The sequence below is a fragment of the Micropterus salmoides genome, unplaced genomic scaffold (genome assembly GCF_014851395.1).
Source record: "Micropterus salmoides isolate LMB-PRFRI ecotype aquatic unplaced genomic scaffold, ASM1485139v1 Ms_hic_scaffold_8, whole genome shotgun sequence".
Taxonomy (NCBI): Eukaryota; Metazoa; Chordata; class Actinopteri; order Centrarchiformes; family Centrarchidae; genus Micropterus; species Micropterus salmoides.
Window position 1 is genome coordinate 22,208,744 of NW_024044570.1, and position 22,404 is coordinate 22,231,147.

The 22,404-nt window shown below is 41.2% G+C and overlaps 1 protein-coding gene across 5 annotated transcripts in view; it reads right to left on the bottom strand.

Moving 5' to 3' along the window:
- LOC119894106 (membrane-associated guanylate kinase, WW and PDZ domain-containing protein 2-like) overlaps nt 1-22,404 on the bottom strand; it is an 85,202-nt gene that overhangs the window by 4,419 nt on the left and 58,379 nt on the right. For 3 of the 5 annotated variants that reach the window (XM_038706637.1, XM_038706639.1, XM_038706641.1), the window contains exons 7-20: nt 20,998-21,055; nt 20,131-20,252; nt 19,066-19,248; nt 15,366-15,895; nt 14,195-14,363; nt 8,223-8,254; nt 5,527-5,719; nt 5,295-5,410; nt 4,705-4,897; nt 3,206-3,445; nt 2,366-2,551; nt 1,715-2,009; nt 752-971; nt 504-647 (exon numbers count right to left, since the gene is read on the bottom strand). In XM_038706637.1, coding sequence (XP_038562565.1) covers nt 504-647; nt 752-971; nt 1,715-2,009; nt 2,366-2,551; nt 3,206-3,445; nt 4,705-4,897; nt 5,295-5,410; nt 5,527-5,719; nt 8,223-8,254; nt 14,195-14,363; nt 15,366-15,895; nt 19,066-19,248; nt 20,131-20,252; nt 20,998-21,055 — 2,681 coding nt within the window. The remainder of the gene's footprint in view (nt 1-503; nt 648-751; nt 972-1,714; nt 2,010-2,365; nt 2,552-3,205; nt 3,446-4,704; nt 4,898-5,294; nt 5,411-5,526; nt 5,720-8,222; nt 8,255-14,194; nt 14,364-15,365; nt 15,896-19,065; nt 19,249-20,130; nt 20,253-20,997; nt 21,056-22,404) is intronic. The other 2 variants (XM_038706638.1, XM_038706642.1) reach the window with 1 other exon arrangement.

Sequence of the window (22,404 nt, forward strand, 5' to 3'; positions counted from 1 at the left end):
TCACGGAAAGTTGACTTTTCTACACAGCCACAGTCTTCTGCTGGTGAGTACCTCCACTGGCGCAACTGGGGAATAAGTAACATTAAGCGCTTCCTTCGAAGTGCACCTCAACAGGACAGGTTGAGGCTGAGCAGAGGGAGTTCAAATGCACTGATACTCACTTTCCCCCCTTTCCTAACCTATAAGCTATTCCTGCCCCATGATGAAGACGGGCCAGACAGTAAAATAAAGATCTGACTTAACAAAAGAAAAAGCAAAGCATTATTCGCATAGCAAAAGAACAACAGACGGCAAAATTACATGTTGTATTAAATTTTAAACTTCTTGACATCTTTAAATTCAGTGGAATTTAAAATAATCTAACACCTTTAATTCCACCGTTATTAAACACCTTAAACACCTTAATAACACCTTTGTACATTTCATTGACAGCAATTCAATCATCTCCCAAAGAACCTTTTCACTTTGTCATAGTTTTCATCTTGTCATCCATGTCATCTTACCCTCATCCGTCCATTACGTATGGCAGGACCATCCTCAGCAAGGCGCAACACAAACAGGTCCATCTTGTACTCTCTGCCCCCGCGGATACTGAAGCCAAAACCCTTTGCACTTTTCTCCAGCTCCACCGTGAAGTAATCATAGTCCTGCAGAAAGAAATGTGATGATTTGCAGAACATACAAATAAATATGGGCACTCAATACTCAACACAATGTCAAACTGAGCAAACAGTTCTTTGTCTGGCTGTACCTGTGGTCTGAAATCAGGAGGCAACCCCAGAGGGAACTGTGCAGCTGCAGGGTGCTGTCTAAAGTCCAGCAGACCGGGCGGGTGTCTGTAGTCAAGCGTCGGGGGCTGTCGATAATCAGTAACTGGTGGGTGACGATAGTCCACAGGAGGTTGCCTGTAATCAGTGAACGGAGGATGGCGGAAGTCAGGTTTGACGTCCTGTCTGGCTTTTACCTCTGACCTGTGAGGAGAGAGAAAGCACCAAAATCAGAGAAGAGGTTTGTGTCATGATAGAGAAACGATTGCTTTGAAGAAGTTTTAAAGAAGGTGGTATCCTACTGCACACAACCTCACATGTACACATACGTCTTCTCTTATGAGAGTGGACAGTGTGCCTAATGTGTAGATTTATGGGTAAAGTAACATTTGAGCTCAGTTTGCCATGTGAAAGAAGAGATTGTAGGGATTACTGAGTGTGTGCAGCTACGGAGGCTCATCAGGATGGGAACACCACTTTCTTTTGAATCTTTTATCAACTTGTAAAATGGGCTTAAATCCACAGCTCTGGGAGTGCCACTCTCAGTGTCTTGATCTGAGACTCACACACACACACACACCCATGCATACACTCACATTTTCATAGTTTTGATATGAAACAGGGCCTGATCGCTGGGTTCCTGTATTATAGAAGAGATACTTTAAGGTAAATTATTCACGGACACTGTAAGAGCTAAGTGGTGTTATGCAACAAAGTAAAAAACAGTCTAAGATGGAGAGTCTGACTGGGACAAAAGTTGTCTGCAGTCACAGTTTTCCTCCTGAACTTACTGTCATGCAAGGAGAGGATGACACACTCTCATCTAGACACACAGTTTTCTTTGAAAACTTCTGCTTATCCTCCTTCCATTCACTTTCCGTGCCACCTAGACGCTTACAAAGCGCTCTTGCTGAGTCCAAACAAGATCCCTCTCAGTGCTGCCTTACCTGCCGTCGTGGAGGTAGAGCTGTGGAGGGAGGCCAGAGGCCTGGGTGACCGGGCTTTGCTGGGTTCCAGCTGGTGCAGGCTGGGATGCTGCTGGTGCAGGAGGGCAAGTCACTGTTTGGCTTGTCTGAGCTGGTGTCTGGCTGGGCTGGACAGGCGCTTGACCTGTCTGAGTGGCTGGTTGGCCGGGCTGGGTGCCACCTTGGCCTGGCTGGGCTACAGGGCTGGGCTGGGTCTGGGGGCTGTGTTTCTGGGTCATGGGGCTCTGCTTCTCTGAGCTGGGGCCCGAATGGGAACCTGTGATGGTCAAAAGGCAAGACAAGACGTCACCTGTGTGGAAAATGTCAAACTCTGAAGAGAGTTATCTTCTATATAACTTGAAGTGGGCTTGTAACCTTTAGCCAAGTTATAAATCTTAAAATTATTACTCTAAAATGTGTCATTGTCACAAGACAAGGCTGTACAAGGCTTTGACTTTTTTTGACTTCACATAATGCATTATGTGTGTAAGGGTCCTCTTGGCCATGCTAAATAGAATACATTATCATAAAACAAAGAAGACAGACTTCTTTATCAAGTATAAAAGGGAAAACTAAACAAGCTGGCACACAAAATTCACACAATTTGATTTAATTTCACACACAAACACCTACCCTCCTCTGGTATGATGTGCAGTGTGACTGTTAGCCCTGCGTCTTTAATGAGCTTGACGATGTCTGCGTGCGGCATGCTGATGATGGACTGTCCGTTTACAGCCAGGATCCGGTCGCCCACTTTCAGCTTCCCACATCGGTCTGCAGGGCTGCCCTCGATTATGCGTCCTATTTTATGGGGCACAGCTGGAAACAGGCACAACCAAGGTGTCTGTCAACCTCAATTTTGAATTAAAATAACAATACAGCAGAGATGAGAAACAATATTTTTTAAATACATGAATTTAGGGAGAGAATTTTTAGAATGCATATAAATATTTTTTTGAGTGCAAGATATTTTCATATAAAATTCTTCAGTGTGCTGTCAGACCACGCTGACTCCCTTTAGTGGAACCATATGTGTAATAAAAACAAATTTAAGACTTTTGAAGACTCTTTTAATACGACATGGCATGAAGGACCAATTTAAGACCAACATATAAAAGCAAAACTTAAAATCAAGCCAATTTCTGTTTGACCACAGCTATTGAAAATTCTGAAGCTATTGAATGGGATAAGAAACACCACTCAAGTAAGTTAATTGTTAAGGGACATAAGGCCCACTGGTTATAAGTAAAGCAGATATAATAAACAAATTCTGACCCTGTTTCTTGAGGACATGCAGTGCAAGCACAACAGGTGGTAAACTGTGTAAAAGAATATTAAAAATTCATTTAAAATGATTATTAAAATTAAAACTGTTTAAATTGAAATAGTCAAAAATGCCTAAATGATCACTGTAGGACAGTCACCACCCTTAGGATCACAGTAACTTTAGGGCGACAGACAGAAGCAACTCACTGATGACGGCGGCGTTCTCCGGTCTGTTCAGGGAGCTGATGATGACGAAGCCGAAGCCCTCATTCTCCTTGCGGTGAATAACCACATCACTGGTTTGCAGGGCGCATCCCTCTGGAGGAGAGGTGGCAGTTGGGACGGCGACCACCGAAGGGCCCGTAGCTGAAGCTGCATCGCTACGTGGAGAGCTATGTTGTGTCGACACCGAACCGGGGCTGCGGCCATTAACAGGACATGGTTCACCTTCAGGGGAGAGAGATAGGATGAGTCAAAGCAGCAGTTGTTACTATAAAATGTGACCAATTTACTCACAGTCACTATTCATTTTAAAGCTTGTTCTAACTCAAAGTGGCCTAAGATGTAGCCATTGGAGAATTTACAAATCTGCAGCATGTATTGCATGCAACAGTGCACTTCTCTACTTCCCACAGTGATTCTCCGTCAATGTCATGCCTCTTTGACATTTGGCAGGTATGACTCTTGTGTATGTATGTACCCCTTGCAGTTGCACTGCATATATAGTAATAAAGTGGGGTAACATCTCCCTCAATATTCAGTGTTAAACTGACTCCAAAACACACAGGAAGATTTGGGCCGTTCCGTAGCCTTTGCTCTTCTTGAACACATCTAGTGTGGTGTTTTCAATGTTAACAGGCTGATCCAAGATTTACACTGTTTCATTGTGTTGCTGGTCAAAATGCTCACACGCTTGTGGGTGGCAATTTTGTGCACTGGAGCGTGTGTTGTCTGTGGCACACGGTCCCTCCCACTCTGTTCTGTGTTTACTGAACACCCAATGTGTAGCTGGTTAAAGCATTATTACTGAAAATACAGAGAAATCTTTAATGTGTTCATTGTTCTGTGCTCATATACAGTCTGTGTGCTAGGTGTGTGTGCATCAGGATACAAATAAGAGCCTCATCTCCCAGATCAGCAACATTGACCATCAGGGTTTTTTAAAAACATTTTTATTAAACTCCTGTTTTTGCAAAACAGAAAAAATGACAATAAACAGACATAATAAACTAACACAAAATACAGACAACCAAACAAAAAAAGAGACAAAACAAACAAAAGAGATAAAAACAACAACAAAAAAGTGTGAGTCCAGGGAACCAGTAGTGGACACTCATCTGGAAAGCCGAATACACTTTGCACTTCAAAATCATACCAAGCTATAATTCCAAACCCTAAGTGCTTTATTTTAATGTGTGTGTGTTTTTTTTTAAGATTCTACCTATTCCCCAACCCGGTTGGTTCCCCCTATATATCTGACTGAAGATTTCGCCCAGGAGATATGTATGATGTACTCCCATAGAAAAGATACGTGGGTATGTACTGATCCTGCACACAGATTGTCAGCACATGTGTCCAAGTTGTCTTTTTCAAATTTGATGCCAGTGAAATGTGCAACATGTTCTCCAGTCTTGATAAAGTGTCAAAAAACAAAAACAAAACTAAACAAAAAAAACACAAAAGAACAATATAAAATGTGTCCTCACCAGGCATTTGCACTCTCCTTCTCACAGTCAAGCTGACTTGACCGTTGCGAGCGGCTGCGTGCATCAAGTCTATTACGAATTTGTGTGGTTTCCCAGCAACCACATTTTTATCCACAGAAATTAGCTCATCCCCGGGTCGAAGCCGCCCATCGCGCTCAGCAGGAGTGTTCTCTATTATAGCGCCAATAACAATCTGTTCAAAGACAATCAATATTAGCAACATAGATGAAGGTGAAGAGGATGAAACACAGACACAGTTGATCCACACAGTAATTGCTTTTTGTAAACTATGGTAACTTCCTAATATTGTGCTGCCACATTCTCTCTGTATCACAGTCTGCATGCTATTTTACACGTGGACAAGTTAGCAAGGCGTTACTTCAGTATGGGAGGTACTGAGCAGTTAGAGGGTCAGGACAGTGTGAGGAAGACGAGGTGTGCTTGTGTGTAAGTGTGTGTGTGTGTGTGGAGGGTATGTTGGTCAAATGTGTGTAACTGGATGAAGTGTTAGATGAGGTTAGGTGCAGGTCAGACGAGGTTGGTGCGCATGAGGTTAAATATGTGTGTGGTCCAGCCCGTCCCATACGAGCCTTGTCACGGGCGTCCGGACTCACAGCCTGCACGGCCTCGTCTCCCCCCAGGATGCGGAAGCCGAACCCGGTCTTCTCCCTCAGCAGGTGCACCTCCACCTCTTCATACTCTGGACCTGAGAGACAGACAATAAAGGTTGACTCCTTCTTTAATATCAAATCACCATATTATTTATGCAACTTATAGCAACGGAATTGCTCCGTCTCCCATGAACTTGGTTTCAGCACTCACGTCGGCTCTCGTAGATAGCCCTAGACTTCTCATAAAGGTCGTAGGGGTCAGGTTTGTTAAGGTCGAAGCCCTCGGTGGAGTCAGGCACAGACATGCGGTGCTGTGGCTGGTTTGGGAAGGGCGTGCCAGGCGGCAAAACTGGGCCGGACAGGTTTGCCTGGGGGCTGCCATGTGGGTCCCACTGGTCAGGCAACTACAAGAAAAACACCAACAACAGATTTAAGGTACGGGGATCTGTTTTTGTGGGGCAAACAAGTGACAGGTTTATTTTGGTGGAAATGGGTCTTTGCACTGACAATACACTTCTCAGAACCACATCAGTTTCTGTTGCCAATCTGTTGATTTTGACAAATGCGCAGCAGAACAATACTACAAAACATAATTAAGACATTTGATTTCATTAAAAACTCCCCAACTAGCAGATGCCTTTAATATCTGCATCAAAAAATAACCTTTATAGTGGTCAAAGCAGGACTTCCTGCTTATACTGTATAAATGAACACGAGTGAGAATCTGCTGATTTATACTGTATAAAAAGCTTATCCTTTTGTTGATTAAATCACAGCAGTAAACTGATGGCAGCAGTACAGATATGTTGATAAGTCTGGTGCTTCTGATTTGAGAAGTGCTGCGCCAGAGCGCAGTGCCATTACACACGGTCGTCCACCATGTTAAACTTCATTAAATCGCGTGCGAATGAATAACTGCACACACCTCTACACACATCAGACTGGTCGGTTATATCACAGTATTCAGCATGTTTATGAGGGAAATATCGGATATACAGGGCTCATTAATCATGTGTGTCACAGCTTATTTTCCAAAAAAACAACAACAAAAAAACCAACAACTAAATGATCATCATGCATCACTGTGATTGGCTCAGCTGTTTCAGAGCTATGAGACCAGTGAAGTTACTGGCTGGGAGCATATTAATTAATGACCACACCTTCTGATCTATATTGAACTTCAGCCAACCCTTCTGCCATTTGCATTGCTGCACCTTGGAGGATGGTGTCCCCAAACTTTTCCCGTCCCGCTCCCTGAACAATCCAATGACAGAGTAAAAAAAATCCTGTCCCATCCCATCCCATTTGCTACCTGTCACCAGGTAACATTAAAGTTGTTGCAAATGAAAGGTCTGTGCAGGAGTTCTCTCATTTCAAGAGTTTAACTGCTGGACACAAGATGTCTTGTACTTCACTGAAAAATCCATTCTCAGTTTATGAGAATGGAGCAGAGTTTCATCATCACATTTTTCTAAGTTAAATTATTGGACCGTGATTAGCCCAAAGTATTTTATAACGATTTGTGCCCCAAATCACTTACTTGTCTGTCCACATCTTAAACTGAGATTTAATGTGACCGAGAGACAGATAAACTTTCTTCCTACCACAATGAAGGCCAAAGGTGAAGTAACACTAAGCTAAACATTTTGGAGGGGGACTTTAATATTTTAAATACAAATGTTTCAAACTGAATTGATGGATTATGTTTCTTAGGCAAAATGTTGCTCTTACTGTGGCTCAACACGTCTGTTGGCATCTCATTGGATGATTTACTGATTTATTGATCTTTAAGTGAAATTAATTTGTGGTGTGAGCACAAACATTCACATAGAAGGAACATACAAAATAGAAACCAGTCACAGACTTGGTTCACACAGGACAGACAGTACTAGCAACGGCCTACGTGTTACCACACCATGCCGGCAGGAGAAAACAGCAACAAACAGCTGAAATACTAAACAGCACTGACCTGTAGTACGAGATATAAGAACTAATATTAGCATAAGTCAAGAAAAAAACAACACAACAATAAAAACGTACACAGTGCTATACAACAGCAGCTGTAGTGCAAATAAGAAGCAAACAACAGCTGGCAGAAAAGTCAAGGCAGTGAACAAGTTATTTCAGCGTGGACGGAAACCCTGCACTCACCTTTAATGAAATACTGTAACTCTAACGATAAAACTTTGACAAATGTTGTTTATACTGTTTACAGTGTTAGGGTAAGGGGTTATCTGATATATTATCTCTATGGAAGTTGTTTTTAAATGATAAAAATATGAATGACCGTGAAGTTAAAACTAATCCGAGGCTAACATTATGCAGAAGAATACTGTTAAGAAACCTAGATGATGGAAGATTCTCATCAGACTTAAACAATGATTAAAATTTTTTATTATCAAGTAAGTGTGTGAGTTTAGTTAAATGTTTTGATTCCGTAATTAAATTATGCAGTGAAGAAACCGATCTATTTGGCCTGGGGCAGATATGAAAATTAATTCAAATCAATATTCACAATTTACACTTAAATGAAATGAGATAAGATTCATTACATCTTAATATGCTGCCGAATACCATGAATGAGTGCTGATTGTATGAGTAGTAGCAGGTGCAGTTTAAGTACAAATCTGAAGAGCTTTTCCCCAGCTGGTGAGGTATGAGATCTGATGTGATCAAACCAATAAGCAGGTCAGGACAGGCTGGCTCATTTCACAATAAAGCAAAAGCCTCTGAGGCAATACAGCCCCCGTGACAAACACTGATCCTACGCACTTCTATTTTACATTTCTGCTTCAACAAACATATCTGGCTCAGACACACGTGTTTTCTCCCTGCCTCTCTTTCTTTTCTCATTCGAACACACACATATACAAACAAGCGGAAACACGATTGGTTCAATCATCGTACCTGTTTGGAGGCCTTCCACGGAGAGATGTGGCCTGAGGAAGAAGAGAAAACACAGTCAACAGAGCGCAGACTCTGGTAATCTGACAGAGTCAACAAAATGCAGACAATTACAGCTATAATAGAACCTATGCGCAAAGGTGAATGTTAAATCACCTCCCTTAATGTGAGAACATTTTTTTTATTTCATATTCCTCTGTTTTGACTTTGTTTGTGTAACTCTTCCTAAACGGGTTTGGTTGTTGCGTTTGTTTTCAACATAATTACATCATTAGCTGCAAGCAAAAGCAGCCCCCCTCCCTCCCTCCAACACACACACACACACACAGTTTTCTCTGTAAGTCATATTTTATCTGCATGTAGGAAGCAAGTGAGGACTCTCCATCACAACAACAATCTCATCAACACAGCTCCCCTGTGACTCCACTGAAGCAAAGACATACAGTACATTTATGCTACTGAGACCCAAATACATACACTTAGACTAGGGGGGGAAAAATGCAATGTCTGTCTTGTATAAACATGCAGGCTGAATCTTTACACATGTGGACAGAAACACATTCATCAAGCACGCTAGACTCCTGCAGCATTTCTGATGAATACTTTAACACATGTGGGCGCTTGTAAAATATTCTTCAGAGAATCAGAATATATTTAATATTTATACAGTTTATGAGATTTCCTGAGAAATGTCAGACAGCACTGGATAGAATATATTTATGAAATTACTCTCCTACATCTGCCTGCATTTTAGATATGTGAGATGAAGGCCAGAACATTTAGCAGCAGAGCAGAATCTGCCAGCGAGGGGAGATTTGAGGAAAATGAAATACAGTAGATCACTGCCAATCCATGTGAAGACAAAATGAAAATTGAAATTAATTTCTGCCATTCCTTACACTTCAGTTTTTTATTTCCCCACATATTCAGCCCCCATTTTGAAAATGAATGTCCTATGTCCCTGCTGTGTCTGTGGGTGTGTCTGTGGGTGTGGAGGTTAACCACCAGGACACAAGAAGATGAGGAAAAGAGAAATAAAAACCCTCCTGTCCATGAACACAATAAACATGAATGGAGGTTTGAGGAGAGCTGTCCGTGGTGCTGAAATGATTCAGCACAGTTGCGGCAGCAGAGGGAGGTCTCCGTGGGAGGTTGGTACTAATGACCACGTTCTGCAGGGAATAGGGGCCTTAAGGGAAGCCTTTAAGTAATCCTAATAACTCATTCTCAGGCAACTTTCCTTTATGACCCACAGAAGGAAACGAACTACAAGGTAATTGTCCACTCACATTAAAGAAGAGCATCATCCTCACATAGGCATTTAAGCTTAATTTAAATGCTAATGCAATTCATCGACACATGTGTTGGATATGTGGCGGACCTGTATGAATGCTAGTGAATTACAAATGAATGAGTGGTAGAGAGGCTTCTCATGGCCTCTCTCACGAGTCAGTGGTCAGGCAGTCTGGCAGGCCGGCCTCTCAGACTAGCCTGCTGAGTTCTGGATGGCCTTCAGATCAGGCTGATTGGCTTGTGCAGTCTGACACCCTTTTCTTCACAGCCATGATCTGCATCCTCATTGGTGCTGCAAAATGTGTCTAGCCTGTGGTTGGCTGTGCTTCAAACTGGGATGTCAAGGGACGGAGCTGTGAACACGACCAGAGCTCAGTGGATATCTGGCAGAGTGCCCACACTACAGCAGTCAGACACAGAGACAACACATACACACACACACACACACACACACACACAACACATGCAGCGGAAGTCTAACACCCTGTGTGTGTGTTACACAAAGCACCGATGCGCTCAGTCATCTGAAATCATGTGTGCAAGCTAAATTCCATTGATGTTCTGCATAGAAATCCCTGTAAACGCAAATATCCTTAAACATTCCTGACACTTTGCACATCTGAGTCACTGTACAAGACCTTGTCCTTTTTTCCACCCTGCAGAGAGGAGAGACACACACAGAGTCACAGAGGTTCCTGGTGTGTCAGGCTGATAGTCCCTGTGGGGCCGTTGTCTTGAGTTGTTTGATAGAAACTGGGGAGGTTGAAGGAGGAGATTTATTTTTTGGGGAAGGGAGGTAATTTGGTACATTCAGCTCAGCATTTAGAAAGCTGTACCTATTGCAAGCTGTGTAGTAACATGTTTAGGGTAATCTCATCTGTGTGTTGAATTTTAGCATCCTTTTTAAATGGCGTATCTGACGGTGAAACATGACTGTGTGTTTTTGCAAAGGTTAACCACCAGGTGGCAGATGCTGGCTCTGCACGGTCATAAGATGCTGCCACAACATTTGATCTCAGCTGCTCACGTACACATCCATGCATGCTGACGTGCAGTCACATACACACTTAATTGTGCACATCACAGACTACACAGGTTAGGAGAATTTATTTGCTTTCATGTAATCAAGTGACTGAGTATAATTCACATAACAACATACAGTACAATCAGTTCATAAGGACCAGACAACAGTTTGTCAATACATGATAATAATCAATAATGTACAATATGATAAGAGATAACAGGACTGATGTTAAATCAGCAAACCACCCTGCAGCATCAGATAGTCTGATGTATCAGGCTTAATGTCTTTGATTGCTTTTCAGGTCTGCAATAATAATTCTTGTCATACTTTAATTAATTAAACCTGAGATGCATATGAGTCTGATTGTTTTCATCCCTAATTAAATGCAATCCATGAAAAAGGAGCGGTAGAAAAGACACCATTTGTAAAATTTGCTTTATTGTTCTGTTATCATGTCAGAAACAACGCAAAATAAGTCTTCACTCCTGGCAATCTATCTTTAGAAAACAACTACAGACTTAATGACTAAATGAGCAGTTTGTTTTTTTGACTCTCTTCACTTCCATCCAGGCTGTTGAACGCCGTAGTACGATTAATCATTGTGGGGTTGTGTGGTAAAAGTAGCCCCGGGTAATTATTAAGTCAAGTTTTGACCATATGACCCAGAACACCTTTTAGAGAATCAGTGCAAGAGCACATGTCAAACAAATAAAGCTTTCACTGTGCAATTTAATTTCCTTGCAGGTGGCCAATCTTGCAGGTAATAGCAGAGGAGGGAAAATGGCCCCACTTCATGTCCTTCAGGGAATATTAGAACACTGCACTTCACTATGAAATTCTCTCTCATTCCTCTTTTCTCCTACTGTATAACCCCATTTTGATTTATTTTCTCAGACCTAGGGCATGTGGTTGTCTCCCTTCTTTGACTTCAAGAGGAAGGTAAAATGCTGAACGTGTGCAGAAAATTAAAGGTGGTGTGGAGCAGCCCATTACAATGCAGAGCCTCTTACAGGGATTCAACATTTGACTAGGGTTGAGTATCGAGAACTGGTCCCAAGTTTGAAACATTACTGAATTTCCAAGAACAGTGGATTCGTTAAGACACGTGCATTTCGATTCTGCTTATCGGTTTCTAACTTTTTGCAAATTTTAGTCGCTCTCCCGACTGAACGGCAGGGAGCATTTTACAGTGACTTAACGTCAAGTCATTTGTTACGCAGTACGTCAACAAAGCATGTGAGAAGAGAGTACTTCTGTTTACATTCCTGGACCATGGCAGACATGAGCAAACACTCAGAAGTTTGGCTTAGCTCTTCTAAATACAATAACAACACAGCAAAGTGCAACACCTGCAGTAAGGATATTTCGTGCAACAGAGGAAGTACCTCCAATATGACGAAGCATTTACTTAAACAATGTGTTCAGATTTGTTGCGGTCTCCAAGCGACAATGGCGCAGCTAACGCTAACAGTAGCAACGTCTCACACTCAGTTACAAAACATAGATGAGCTGAGATTCACCTTTTATATTGAAGCCAAACGAATGATGTCTACAAATTATTCCAATATATGTTTTTCTCAGATACGAGTCCCCAGAGACACCACTCCAGTACAGAAAGTACTTTCACTTTAGCCATGAAGGGGAAAATGAGAAGGAGAAAGTGGACAAGATTTGTGGTGAGGGGGTTTGAATCGGAACCAAGATTCGATTAGTAGAATCAGAATTGATAAAATTTAAATCATACACAACCCTGCATGTCACAGGTATTGTGGAACCACACTAGCCCTGAATTTGGTGCAATAAACAATAAAATCAGTCAAAATTAAATGTTTGTTTGCCTAAGATTTAAGTGGGAGGAGGAGGAAACGTTGTGCCATTGTGAGAAAGATCCAGAAGAACAGTTTTCCTGACAAACACTCAGACAGGATGGTGGGTGTACAATCATACATAGAGATGCATTATATTTGACCAGTGAATCAAGATCTAGTTGAGATTGAATTGAAGATGGGACAGTGTGCATTTTCTATATATTTTCTCTCAGTTACAATTGTCCCTGCATCGCATCAAGCATGACCATTTATGAATCCAGAACACAGTGAAAAAGCTGTTTGTATAATCGAAGCATCATCATTTCAGAGTGTACAGTCAGTGCGGGCAGCCAAACAGCATCATGCCAACCAGTTCAGCTTGTTTGCCAGCTAGATGACACTCTCCACAGTCATTTCTGTCCAACGCACATTACAGCAAAATAACTGCATTTATTTTGAGGATGAGTGGCCCCAGTGAGAATGAAACCGCTTCCTTACATCAGTGTTAGAACCATCTCTACTCACAGAGCTATACTACACCTAACAGTAAGAGCAATGACCTTAACACTATCACTCATCCCAACTCAGCCTGCAAAGGGTTTATCTTGCCTTTCAGATTTTACCAGCTTCTGAATCGCTGTATCTTTAAACACTTCCATGTGTTGCTTTTGTCTGTTTCAGTGAAAACGTCAAATAAGATGCTGATTCCCTTCCTGAGAACCTGAAGCTTGCAGGTTCAGTGACATCTTTTAAATCACATTTCAAGACATACAGTGCCTTTACAAAAAAGCCTAATTAATTTTAGTGCATCCTTCAATTTCTATCTTGTCTTATATTTTTACTGTATCACTATTGTGGTATCTTATTTCTTTTTAAATTAAATCATTTTAAATTGCTTGTTTTATTTGCCTCTGTCTTTTCAATTGTTTTTATTGCAGTTTGTAACAATTATAAACTTATATATTATGAAACATTAGGAAAACACACAACACTATCTGTTCACGCTGTTTTTGGTAAATACATTGAACAAAATATTGTTGTTAATTTAATTTCTGTTTTATATTTTCTAGTGTCTAATAATGTGTCCTGTGGCAGTTTTCTCCAGCAATGATCTAATTTTCCCAGGGAGAAAATAACAGTTTAATTTTTTCTTAAACCACATACAGCAGTTATTGGTCTGTAAAATAATGCTGAACTACACTTTTTAGGAAAACGCTTCTGTTATTTCAAGAAACACTATAATAATTTACCCAGTTTTGCACCAGGCAATGTAATCCTTCTAGCTTTTAAACTATTTAATATTCTAAAAATAAAATCTCAACTAGATACTGGAATTAAATCCAAGTAAGGGGCCACTGTGGTTTGAATGTGTTCAAAAATAGAACAGGTCTCAAAATGATCATAATCAAAATCTCTTTTGCTCTCACTGCCATTACTGTCAACTCTACTTGACTTCTCTCTTGCAGAGCTGCAGCTGGGGTTGAAGATGCACAAGAACATGATATTTGTGCAGCTCAATCAGAAGCCTGCTTATATTTAGATGGGCAGTTGCTCTTGCACTGAACCCTTCTTTATTTCTGCTAAAATTATCTTAGTCTTTGAAATGTACCAAAATGCCACTTTGATACTAATTCTACTGTACTCACACTCCTGGCATAAACACTTTATCTTGAGGAAGTAAATTACATTTTTACAATCCTCTTTCAAATAAATGTTATTGTTATATCTATAAATGTCCATCTAGCCCTTATGAATGAACAATCGAAAGAGTGAAACTATATTGGAAGCATATAAACTAATCACTATGCAGAAAACAGTCAAACAGAAAAGAAAAAAAGTCTGTCTCTCACCTGTTCCTGCTCTCTGTATGAGGAGTGTCGCCTCGGCTCCCACTGGACACTCTTTGAGCATCTCCACCACTCGTCCATGTCCAGCTGCAGCCACTGGCTGCTGGTTCACCTCCAGGATCAGGTCTCCCTCTATCAGCCCTGATGCTCCTTGTGAGCCTGGATCCAGCACCTGCACCACAACAACACATCCAAGTCACACAAGTTGACTTGCTGTGATTTGATTTTGTGCTCTGTTCCAATCACATGAACACAAAAAAATTTTTTTTACCCTAATTAATAAACCTGGAGTGAAAAGTTATTTTTAATTCATCATCTTCATCTTAATGCTGCGAAAAATCTCCACCCAAAATTGTCATCCATTGTTTGTCCCTAAAATCACGTGTGTCTAAAAATCTACCAGTGGGGGGAGATTATTTCAGCTGTTTGCAAAACCAATTCAATATTTTTCAAGTATTTAAAGGTTTACAGGATGCCAATTCTGGTATATATTTTTTGTGTTTATTTGAACTTATTTCAAGATACTGATATGAAGATTGTTTCAAAATTGAAACAAACAATCAATGGAAACAATGGAAAATGTACTAGGAACAGGTGGAATTACCTCTCTCCACAGGCAGACTTTAAAAGAGATCTGTTTAAAGAATAGGTCTTGAATGCTGAACATAAGCAAATTACTTGTCAAAACAGATGGGTTTTTTTGTGGTGCAGATGTTTTACTGTACAAATACAACAGGGATGAGAAATAGCATCTGTCACATCGCAACTCATCTTCTGTAATTTATCTATTCCTTACAGCCACAGTTCCAAGTTAGCAGAAAAGGAGTTTTTATTCTGTAGCTTCAAGTCTGGCTTCCATTCATTACTGTTAGTAGATAGCAAATCCTTCACAGGCTGAGCTCACTTTGTTCTTATCTCAGTCTCTTTCTTCTTAGTGGCGTTGACTGAATTAAATTTACCTTGACCTGCGGTTTTAGCTCTGCCTAAAGTTTAATGAGTAACTCGACTGCTGAGTTTAGCTGACTGCTGAGATTTCACTTTAGAAAGAACTAATTTACTTCCTGAATCACAAACAGTAAAATACAAGTAAAACATCAAACAGACTTTTCATTTCTGGACTTTTCATGGTCTACTGAGCTAATGAAGAGATGTACAGATGATCATGATACTCCACCTGTTTTACTCGTTGGCCAGTGGGACTGTCAGCAATGGTGAACCCAAATCCCTCTGCCCCTTTGACCATAGTAACTGTGAGAAGCTCTGCCCCTTGTGCTGAGGCCCCTGCAACCCCTGCAGTCCCCGACGAGGCCATGGACACGTTGTCGTCGTGAGGCGTGAGTGCCGATGCCGAACCAGGTGTGGTGGGTGGCAGGGATGAGCCATCCAGATGTGTGTCCCCGGGGTGAGAGGCTCCGGCCTGGGCCAGAGCCTGAGGAGGCAGCTGGGAGCTCAACGACAGATACTCTAAGTAGGGGTCATAGCTGCCACGGCCGTTTACCACCAAGGGGCGGTGCTCCAGGCCGATGGGTGTCAGGGAGGTGCTCGCTGCGCCACTTGGGTCCTCGGGGTCAAACGGCAGAGGATAGCCTCGACAGAGAACCAGGGTGACACTCTGACCGATGGGTACGGACTGGAAAAGCTTTACCACATCGGCGTGTGTGGTGCCGAGCACACAGATGTCATTAATGTAGACGATGACATCACCTGGGGAGGAAGGAGATGTTACATGTTACACCGACCACATGATCTGGTCTCAGTGGTTCATGTGTAAACATACTGTGCTGCAAAAACACAACTTGTCACCATCTGTTGCCATAAATGTCAAATCTCAGCAGTATCGTGACATGCTGTAGCAACACAGAAGAAGCACACTATCCCTCTCAAGAGTCTCATAGCAATATAACATCAGTTCACTGCCACAGCAGGCAATCTACAAGTTTATGTGTGAGACAGAGAAGTGAGAGAGAGACCGTGAATATGACAACCATCCGGTGCACACTGGCATCCACAGAGACTCTTATAATGAAAATCTCAAATATTTAAATAGTAGTGCACAGTCACTAGTAGTAACAAAGTCTTGACTCATGCATTATAATATTGAATCTCCCTGTTACTCTGGTGACCAGCTGGAAACAAAATACAAATGTGTACCACTGTTTATGGTCTTCTGTGTGAGAAAAGTCTAATTTCATAAAGTTATATATATAATTTTATATTCATGTTCACCTTTCCAGGTTGGTTGATGGCATTCTTCCTGCAAACCACAACAAGGTGAAAAAACTCCATAAATGCGACACTAGATACTCTGTCATCTCTGCTGTAGTTTGAACGTGCGGAAAGTTATGGATTTCAGCTTTAAAGTCACAGCCCCATGACAAATGCAGCTGCCTCAAATCCTCTATTTCACACTTCTGGAGGCACTCTCTGTCACACATGCAGACATGCACACACTCCCATGAGCATGTGCACCTACTTAAACACACCCCATACATGTCACATGCACAAACACACAATCCCTAAGAGCAATGCCGCACAGCTCAAATAGGCCAGCTAATCTCAGCCAGGGAGTGCCTGTGTGTGACTCTGTGACTGTGTGCATGCGTGAGTGTGAATGTATGTGCGCATGCATGTGTGAGCAGCTCTGGCAATGTCACAGAGCGGAGAGGAGCAAGTTGGAGAGAGAGAAATCAGACCAGAGAGAGAGGAAAAGGCTGACAGACCAGGACACAAGGGATGAAGAGAGAAAAACTAGAGAGGTAGAAAGAGAAAAGGGATGAAAATATACTAAGGCTGAAAGCAGAGGAGAAGTGTCAGATGACATGGTTAGATAAGGAAGCATAATAAAGGGTAAGCCAGACAGACAAAGAGAGAGATGGAGATAAAATAGAAAGAGATGGATTCCAGATAAAAGAGAAACTGATAGGGAGAGGGAGAGACATAAAAGCAGAGAGCAGGAGCTGAGAGTAAGAAGGAAGATTCCCAGCTTTGAAATGAGCTCTAAATGAGCAGTTTAGGCACCAACCGTGCCAGGCATGGGGCCAGCTAGCAGGTTCACAGCAGAGCACTCTACAGACTACAGACCACTATGACTTTTACTAATATCAGCTCTTTTAGGTTAGGCCTAAAGTATATTTTCCTTTTGTAAAAGATAAAAAATCCATCTTTGTGACCTCCACCTAGCTATCCTCTCTTTAGATATTTTGTCTGTAACTGATGCTTTCCTCCAAAACAACATACAGTAAAAGAACACTTGGGTGTTTACTCAAGGAAATCGCAAATGAAAACACACTGGTTACAGAAGTGTCCCTCTAACTACTAAATAAGGCACGTGAAATGGAATTACTGCGTGTGGATGTTTATTAATCAAAACACAATCACAAGTATGGGATGACTTCATGGCACTGGTGTAACTGTGTATGAGGGATTTTTGATAATACCATGACCACTTGTGCAGTAGTGTAGTGTTTTTGCACCTCCAGTGCTGCAGTTAAAGCAGAAATGAATCTCCTAACGTAGTAGGTGTTGTGTGGGCTGGTGTCAGTTATGGCCAATCAAATCAGTTCCTCTCATTTCCATTAAAAGCAGAATGTTATAGTGAGGACTGTGTGCTGAGAGGAAACTGAAGTCCTTGTCTGGGACACACAGTGCTACAGGCAAAAATATAGGGCACCCCAAATATGCCACCGAGGGCCAAAGATGTTCCCTTTGAAGATTAATTGATATTCCTGGGGATACAGAAACCTCTACCACAGAGTTATTCATCTCTAAGATATGCTTCAAGTTCTTGGAGGTTCAATGCAATTTTGTTCACATTATTGATACCATTTATTGATGATACCTCTTAGAAGAATTGTTTCGACTGTGATTGAGTTGAATTTGTGAAAGATTCAAAAACTTTAGCTCTCAAACAGCAAAAGACAAAATGAGTACAATAGAAATTTACCATAAGAAGGAAAAAAGAGGCATTGGTTATTATGAGACAGGCTAATGAGGAGCAGTGTTTTTCTCCAGTGCAAGTGCTGTGCCTGCTTTTGTATGTATATTCCTATCATATCTCCACCCATTTGTAGGTTTAAAGGAAAAGTAGACTGTGCTGTGCTCAATTTGGTTGAAAACAGCAGGACAAAAAGGACATCAGGAGCATAAGACCCCAGCAGTTTATTACTGCTTTCTTTGTCACTAGAACCACAAGCTGAGGCTGCGCAAACAATCGTGGGCTACAATTGGCTGAGACACCTGTCGATCAAGCAAACACCCCTCAAAACATACTTGATATTAAGCCTTAATATCTCCTTAATGGAACAGTGATGTTCCAAACTACCACTAGGGAAGTGAGATTAACTATTGAGACACTAATGTTTTATGGAAAAATGTGAAGAATTTGGGGGACCTTTGAAATTGAATTCAGAAAATCACTGAAGACAGATACAAACATAAGACAGTGTGTGGATGTGATTTTGGAGGTCTATGTGGGCCATAAAACTAAATAAAGCACTAGTGTTTATGCTAAGAAATGTTCTGAGTTGGCAGAGACACAAGTCTGACCAAAATTTCACTGTAGCACCAAATTCACTGTAAACTGATACTGACACTGCGATCCCCTGGCCTTTTAGGTACAAGAAATGTTGACAGAAATGACCCAACAGGCAGGTAAAAACCTGCTTGAATGAAATTGAAACTCTGCCAGCACTTGATCTACTTTGGCAGGAAATTAAGTTCCATAATGTTGAGGTGTCAGAATAATGAGACTGTGCTTAAGCATTTCTACACACACCCAGCGTTACAGTATCAGCAGTGACAGCTGTGTCAGCTTGTTGTTTAACAATTTACTTCTCAACCAGCTGACTATATTCTGCATTGGTACACATAATTACCTGTGTCCATCTTTCCGTCCTGAGCGGCGGGTCCCTCTGGTATTACACTCTTCACTTGCAGGAACTCATCGGGCTCGTCGCCGCCTATGATTGTGAAGCCAAATCCCATGTTGCTCTTCTGCAGGGCTGTTGACAGGAAATTGCCCTTCAGCTGGGTTGGATCCCTCGTAAACAATGGCTTCTCTGCAGGGAGAGAAAGTTTTGAAGTATGATATTTTAGACATCCTTGATATTTAGAAAGAAAAGTATTTGTACATTTGGATAGAATAGAATAGACTAGAATATACTTTATTGTCTCCTAGGGGAAATTTGTCATGGACTCAAGAGTGCGTAGTGCATAGTAGTAGCTGCCCTTACAGGCAATAAATACTCTTAAAATACAAATAACAGCTGAAGACATACACATACACACTCATGACACATCCAATAAAAGATTAAAACAAAAAAATATAAAAAAATACAAAAACAACAAGCAGAACACCAAGATATTACACACTTCCCAGGCCTCAGAGTACAGATCTATTTAAAATTTTGATGGAGGTGGGAAACTTTTTGACATGAACTTTTCAGTGCTGAATGAACCTATTGTACATTTGTTTCTGAACAAAGAAGATAAAGACACATTTGCCTTAATTCCTGATAAGATGACTCATTGGAAATATGCAGTTTTCATTCAGATGAAGCAGTACATTATGTACTGGTCTAGTACGTCCTCATACACGTGCCTGGATTAGCCCACTAGGGGCCTCAGGGCGAGCATGTTCTCTGTCCGCCATACTGCCAGCATCTCCATTCAACCCTGTACATTGTGACATTGTGCATCTGCCCTGTCAAATACCCATGAAACTGCCCATTGTATGAGATGGGCTAGAAAACAATGAAAGAATGTTCAATATAAAAAATCTGTATAAAAGGGAGAATTTACAATTATTTAAAAATCAGCACATGGGTTCCTGTGCTGTTCATGTCTTTTCTGCAGTCTTTTTCAACTCATTTTACAACTCTGTGAGTACACCAGCATGGTTGGATTTAAGTAATGCACATACAGTAGTATTCCATGTGTACCTCTGTATATAGCGGGCAGTGGTAGAGCGGAGAGTCCCTGGCTCTGCATCTGCCTCTGCTGCTCCAGGCGTCTTTTGGCTTCCAGGACTGGGTTCTCAAACTGAGTCCTTCGATTGATGTGACTGAAAATAAAATGCATCCTTACAAATAATGGAAAAGGAATAATGCTAAGCTTTAAGCCAAAAATAGCAATACTACAATGCCTTTAACAAAGTCAAAAAGTATTTTCTGTAAAATGTACTTAAGAACCAAAAGTTAAAGTGAGCATTCAGAACAGTGATGCCTTTCAGAGTGAGAGTTAAATTATTGACACATTTATAACTCAATTCAGCAATATTTTTGGTATTAACATTGAGTTAAATAACTCCTTGTAAGGAGAAAGGTTTGCTAGTCCTGCTGATCCCACTGAGAATTAACAGTCCAGCTCTACTTTACATTGTTTTGTTTTACTGATGCATACTCTTAATATGAACCACTTTAGCTCTCACTTACTACTCATTAAACAACAATGTTAAAATATCTGAAATACCTGAAAGAAAATTCTGGTGAAGAGTTAAAGACATCTGGAGAGTTTAAAATGCCAGTGAATATTGTGCTGGATGTATAAGTAATGTTAGACTGTTATTAACATGATAGCCATAATATCTTTATAAGCTGAAAAGCTAAAAGTAAAGCAAGGATAGTTCTAATCTGGTATGCAGTCTATATGTTGACTCAGTCTGGAAAAAGTTAAACGAGCAGAAAGACATAAAATAGAAATGAGTATTTGGGCATTAATAATTCATAACAAGGCATTAACCATAGAAATGCATTTCCTATTTTACTACAAAGCAGCTGAGTTATCCAAGTCCAAACAGGGAGACTTACTCTACATAGTAGCTGCCGTAGATGGGGTCATCTATCTTCTCCCAGCCATAGGGCAGCTCTGAGAGGAAGGAGAGAACAGATGAGGGAAAAGAAGCCAGTTTACGCTGAGAGCAGAAGCAGGAATGTAGACACTAAATTGAGCCACTGAGAGGAGACAACATGAATCTCAGGGCTCACAGCTAGACGCTCCCAAAGTGCTCCTTTAATAGACAGACAACACTTCGATCTGCAGCAGTAGCTTCTTCATGGAGACACGAATCACAACACAGGCATCAATACAAAGCAGGGCGGGAGGAAAAGAACATTTAAATTGTCTAACACATCTCATCCCACCTTCTCTTTCATTCCTCCTCTTCCTTTATTCGTGTGCACATATCATTCAAGGCCAAATACCTTCACCAAACTACTTCATGCTTGTCTCTTTTCTTCTCTTTCACCCACCCACTCATTTTCGCCTTGGATGGCTTCCATGGCTGTTGTGTTAATTGTCTCCTCCTCTTCCTCCTCTGGTTCTCTGTTCCCTCCTCACTTCATCCATCTCATTGCTGATTTAGCTCGCCTCTCTGCATCGTAAAAGAACTGGGTCATGGCGCTACTAAAATCCTTGTACTCTATGACCAATTCTTCTATTTCACTTCTCCTAACTTTTCACTGACACACAATATATAGTGCACTATAATGAGCTAAATTCAGGATGTTTTGTTTTTCACCTTTAACATTTAGCTTTCACTAATGCACGAGAAACACACAAAGGGGATTGACCTTGCACTACATCGGCTAACATACAAAATACACACACACACACACACACACACACACACACACACACACACATTGCCATCCCACTCAGGCATATACTAGAAAAATATAGTGCTTCTGATTAGCATTCATCAGCGAGCAATCTTGAAAGGTTGATCTTCCTCCCTCATATTAATTCAACCTCATGTCTTGTATTAAAGAGTCTAATTCAAGAAAATCATCACTATGTCGGTAGGTAGGTATTTTCCACAGGGATATAAAGCAAACCTGACCAAAGTAGTCGAATACAAGAGTCAAACTGATTGAAAAAGATGAGAAATACACTAATAATAGAGAATTTGGATTGATACACATATATACACCAAAACACACACAAGACAAGACAGCCTTGGTGGGAAAAGAGGAGGGCTACGGGAGGAGAATAAAGAAAAAGTGAGACAATGTGGGGATAGGGTGTGTGTAAGGATGCGCTGGGTGTTGGATTTGTATGGAAAGGTGTGTGGTAGTGGTGGTAGGTGGGTCGATGGATTTAGGTGCAGTGTTTCAGTTTCAAACCTCTAGCTTGCACAAGTCAATAATGAATGATCTCTGGGCAACATCACAACCAACAGTAACAATACTAGCGCTGGGCATCAAACCTCAAAACCA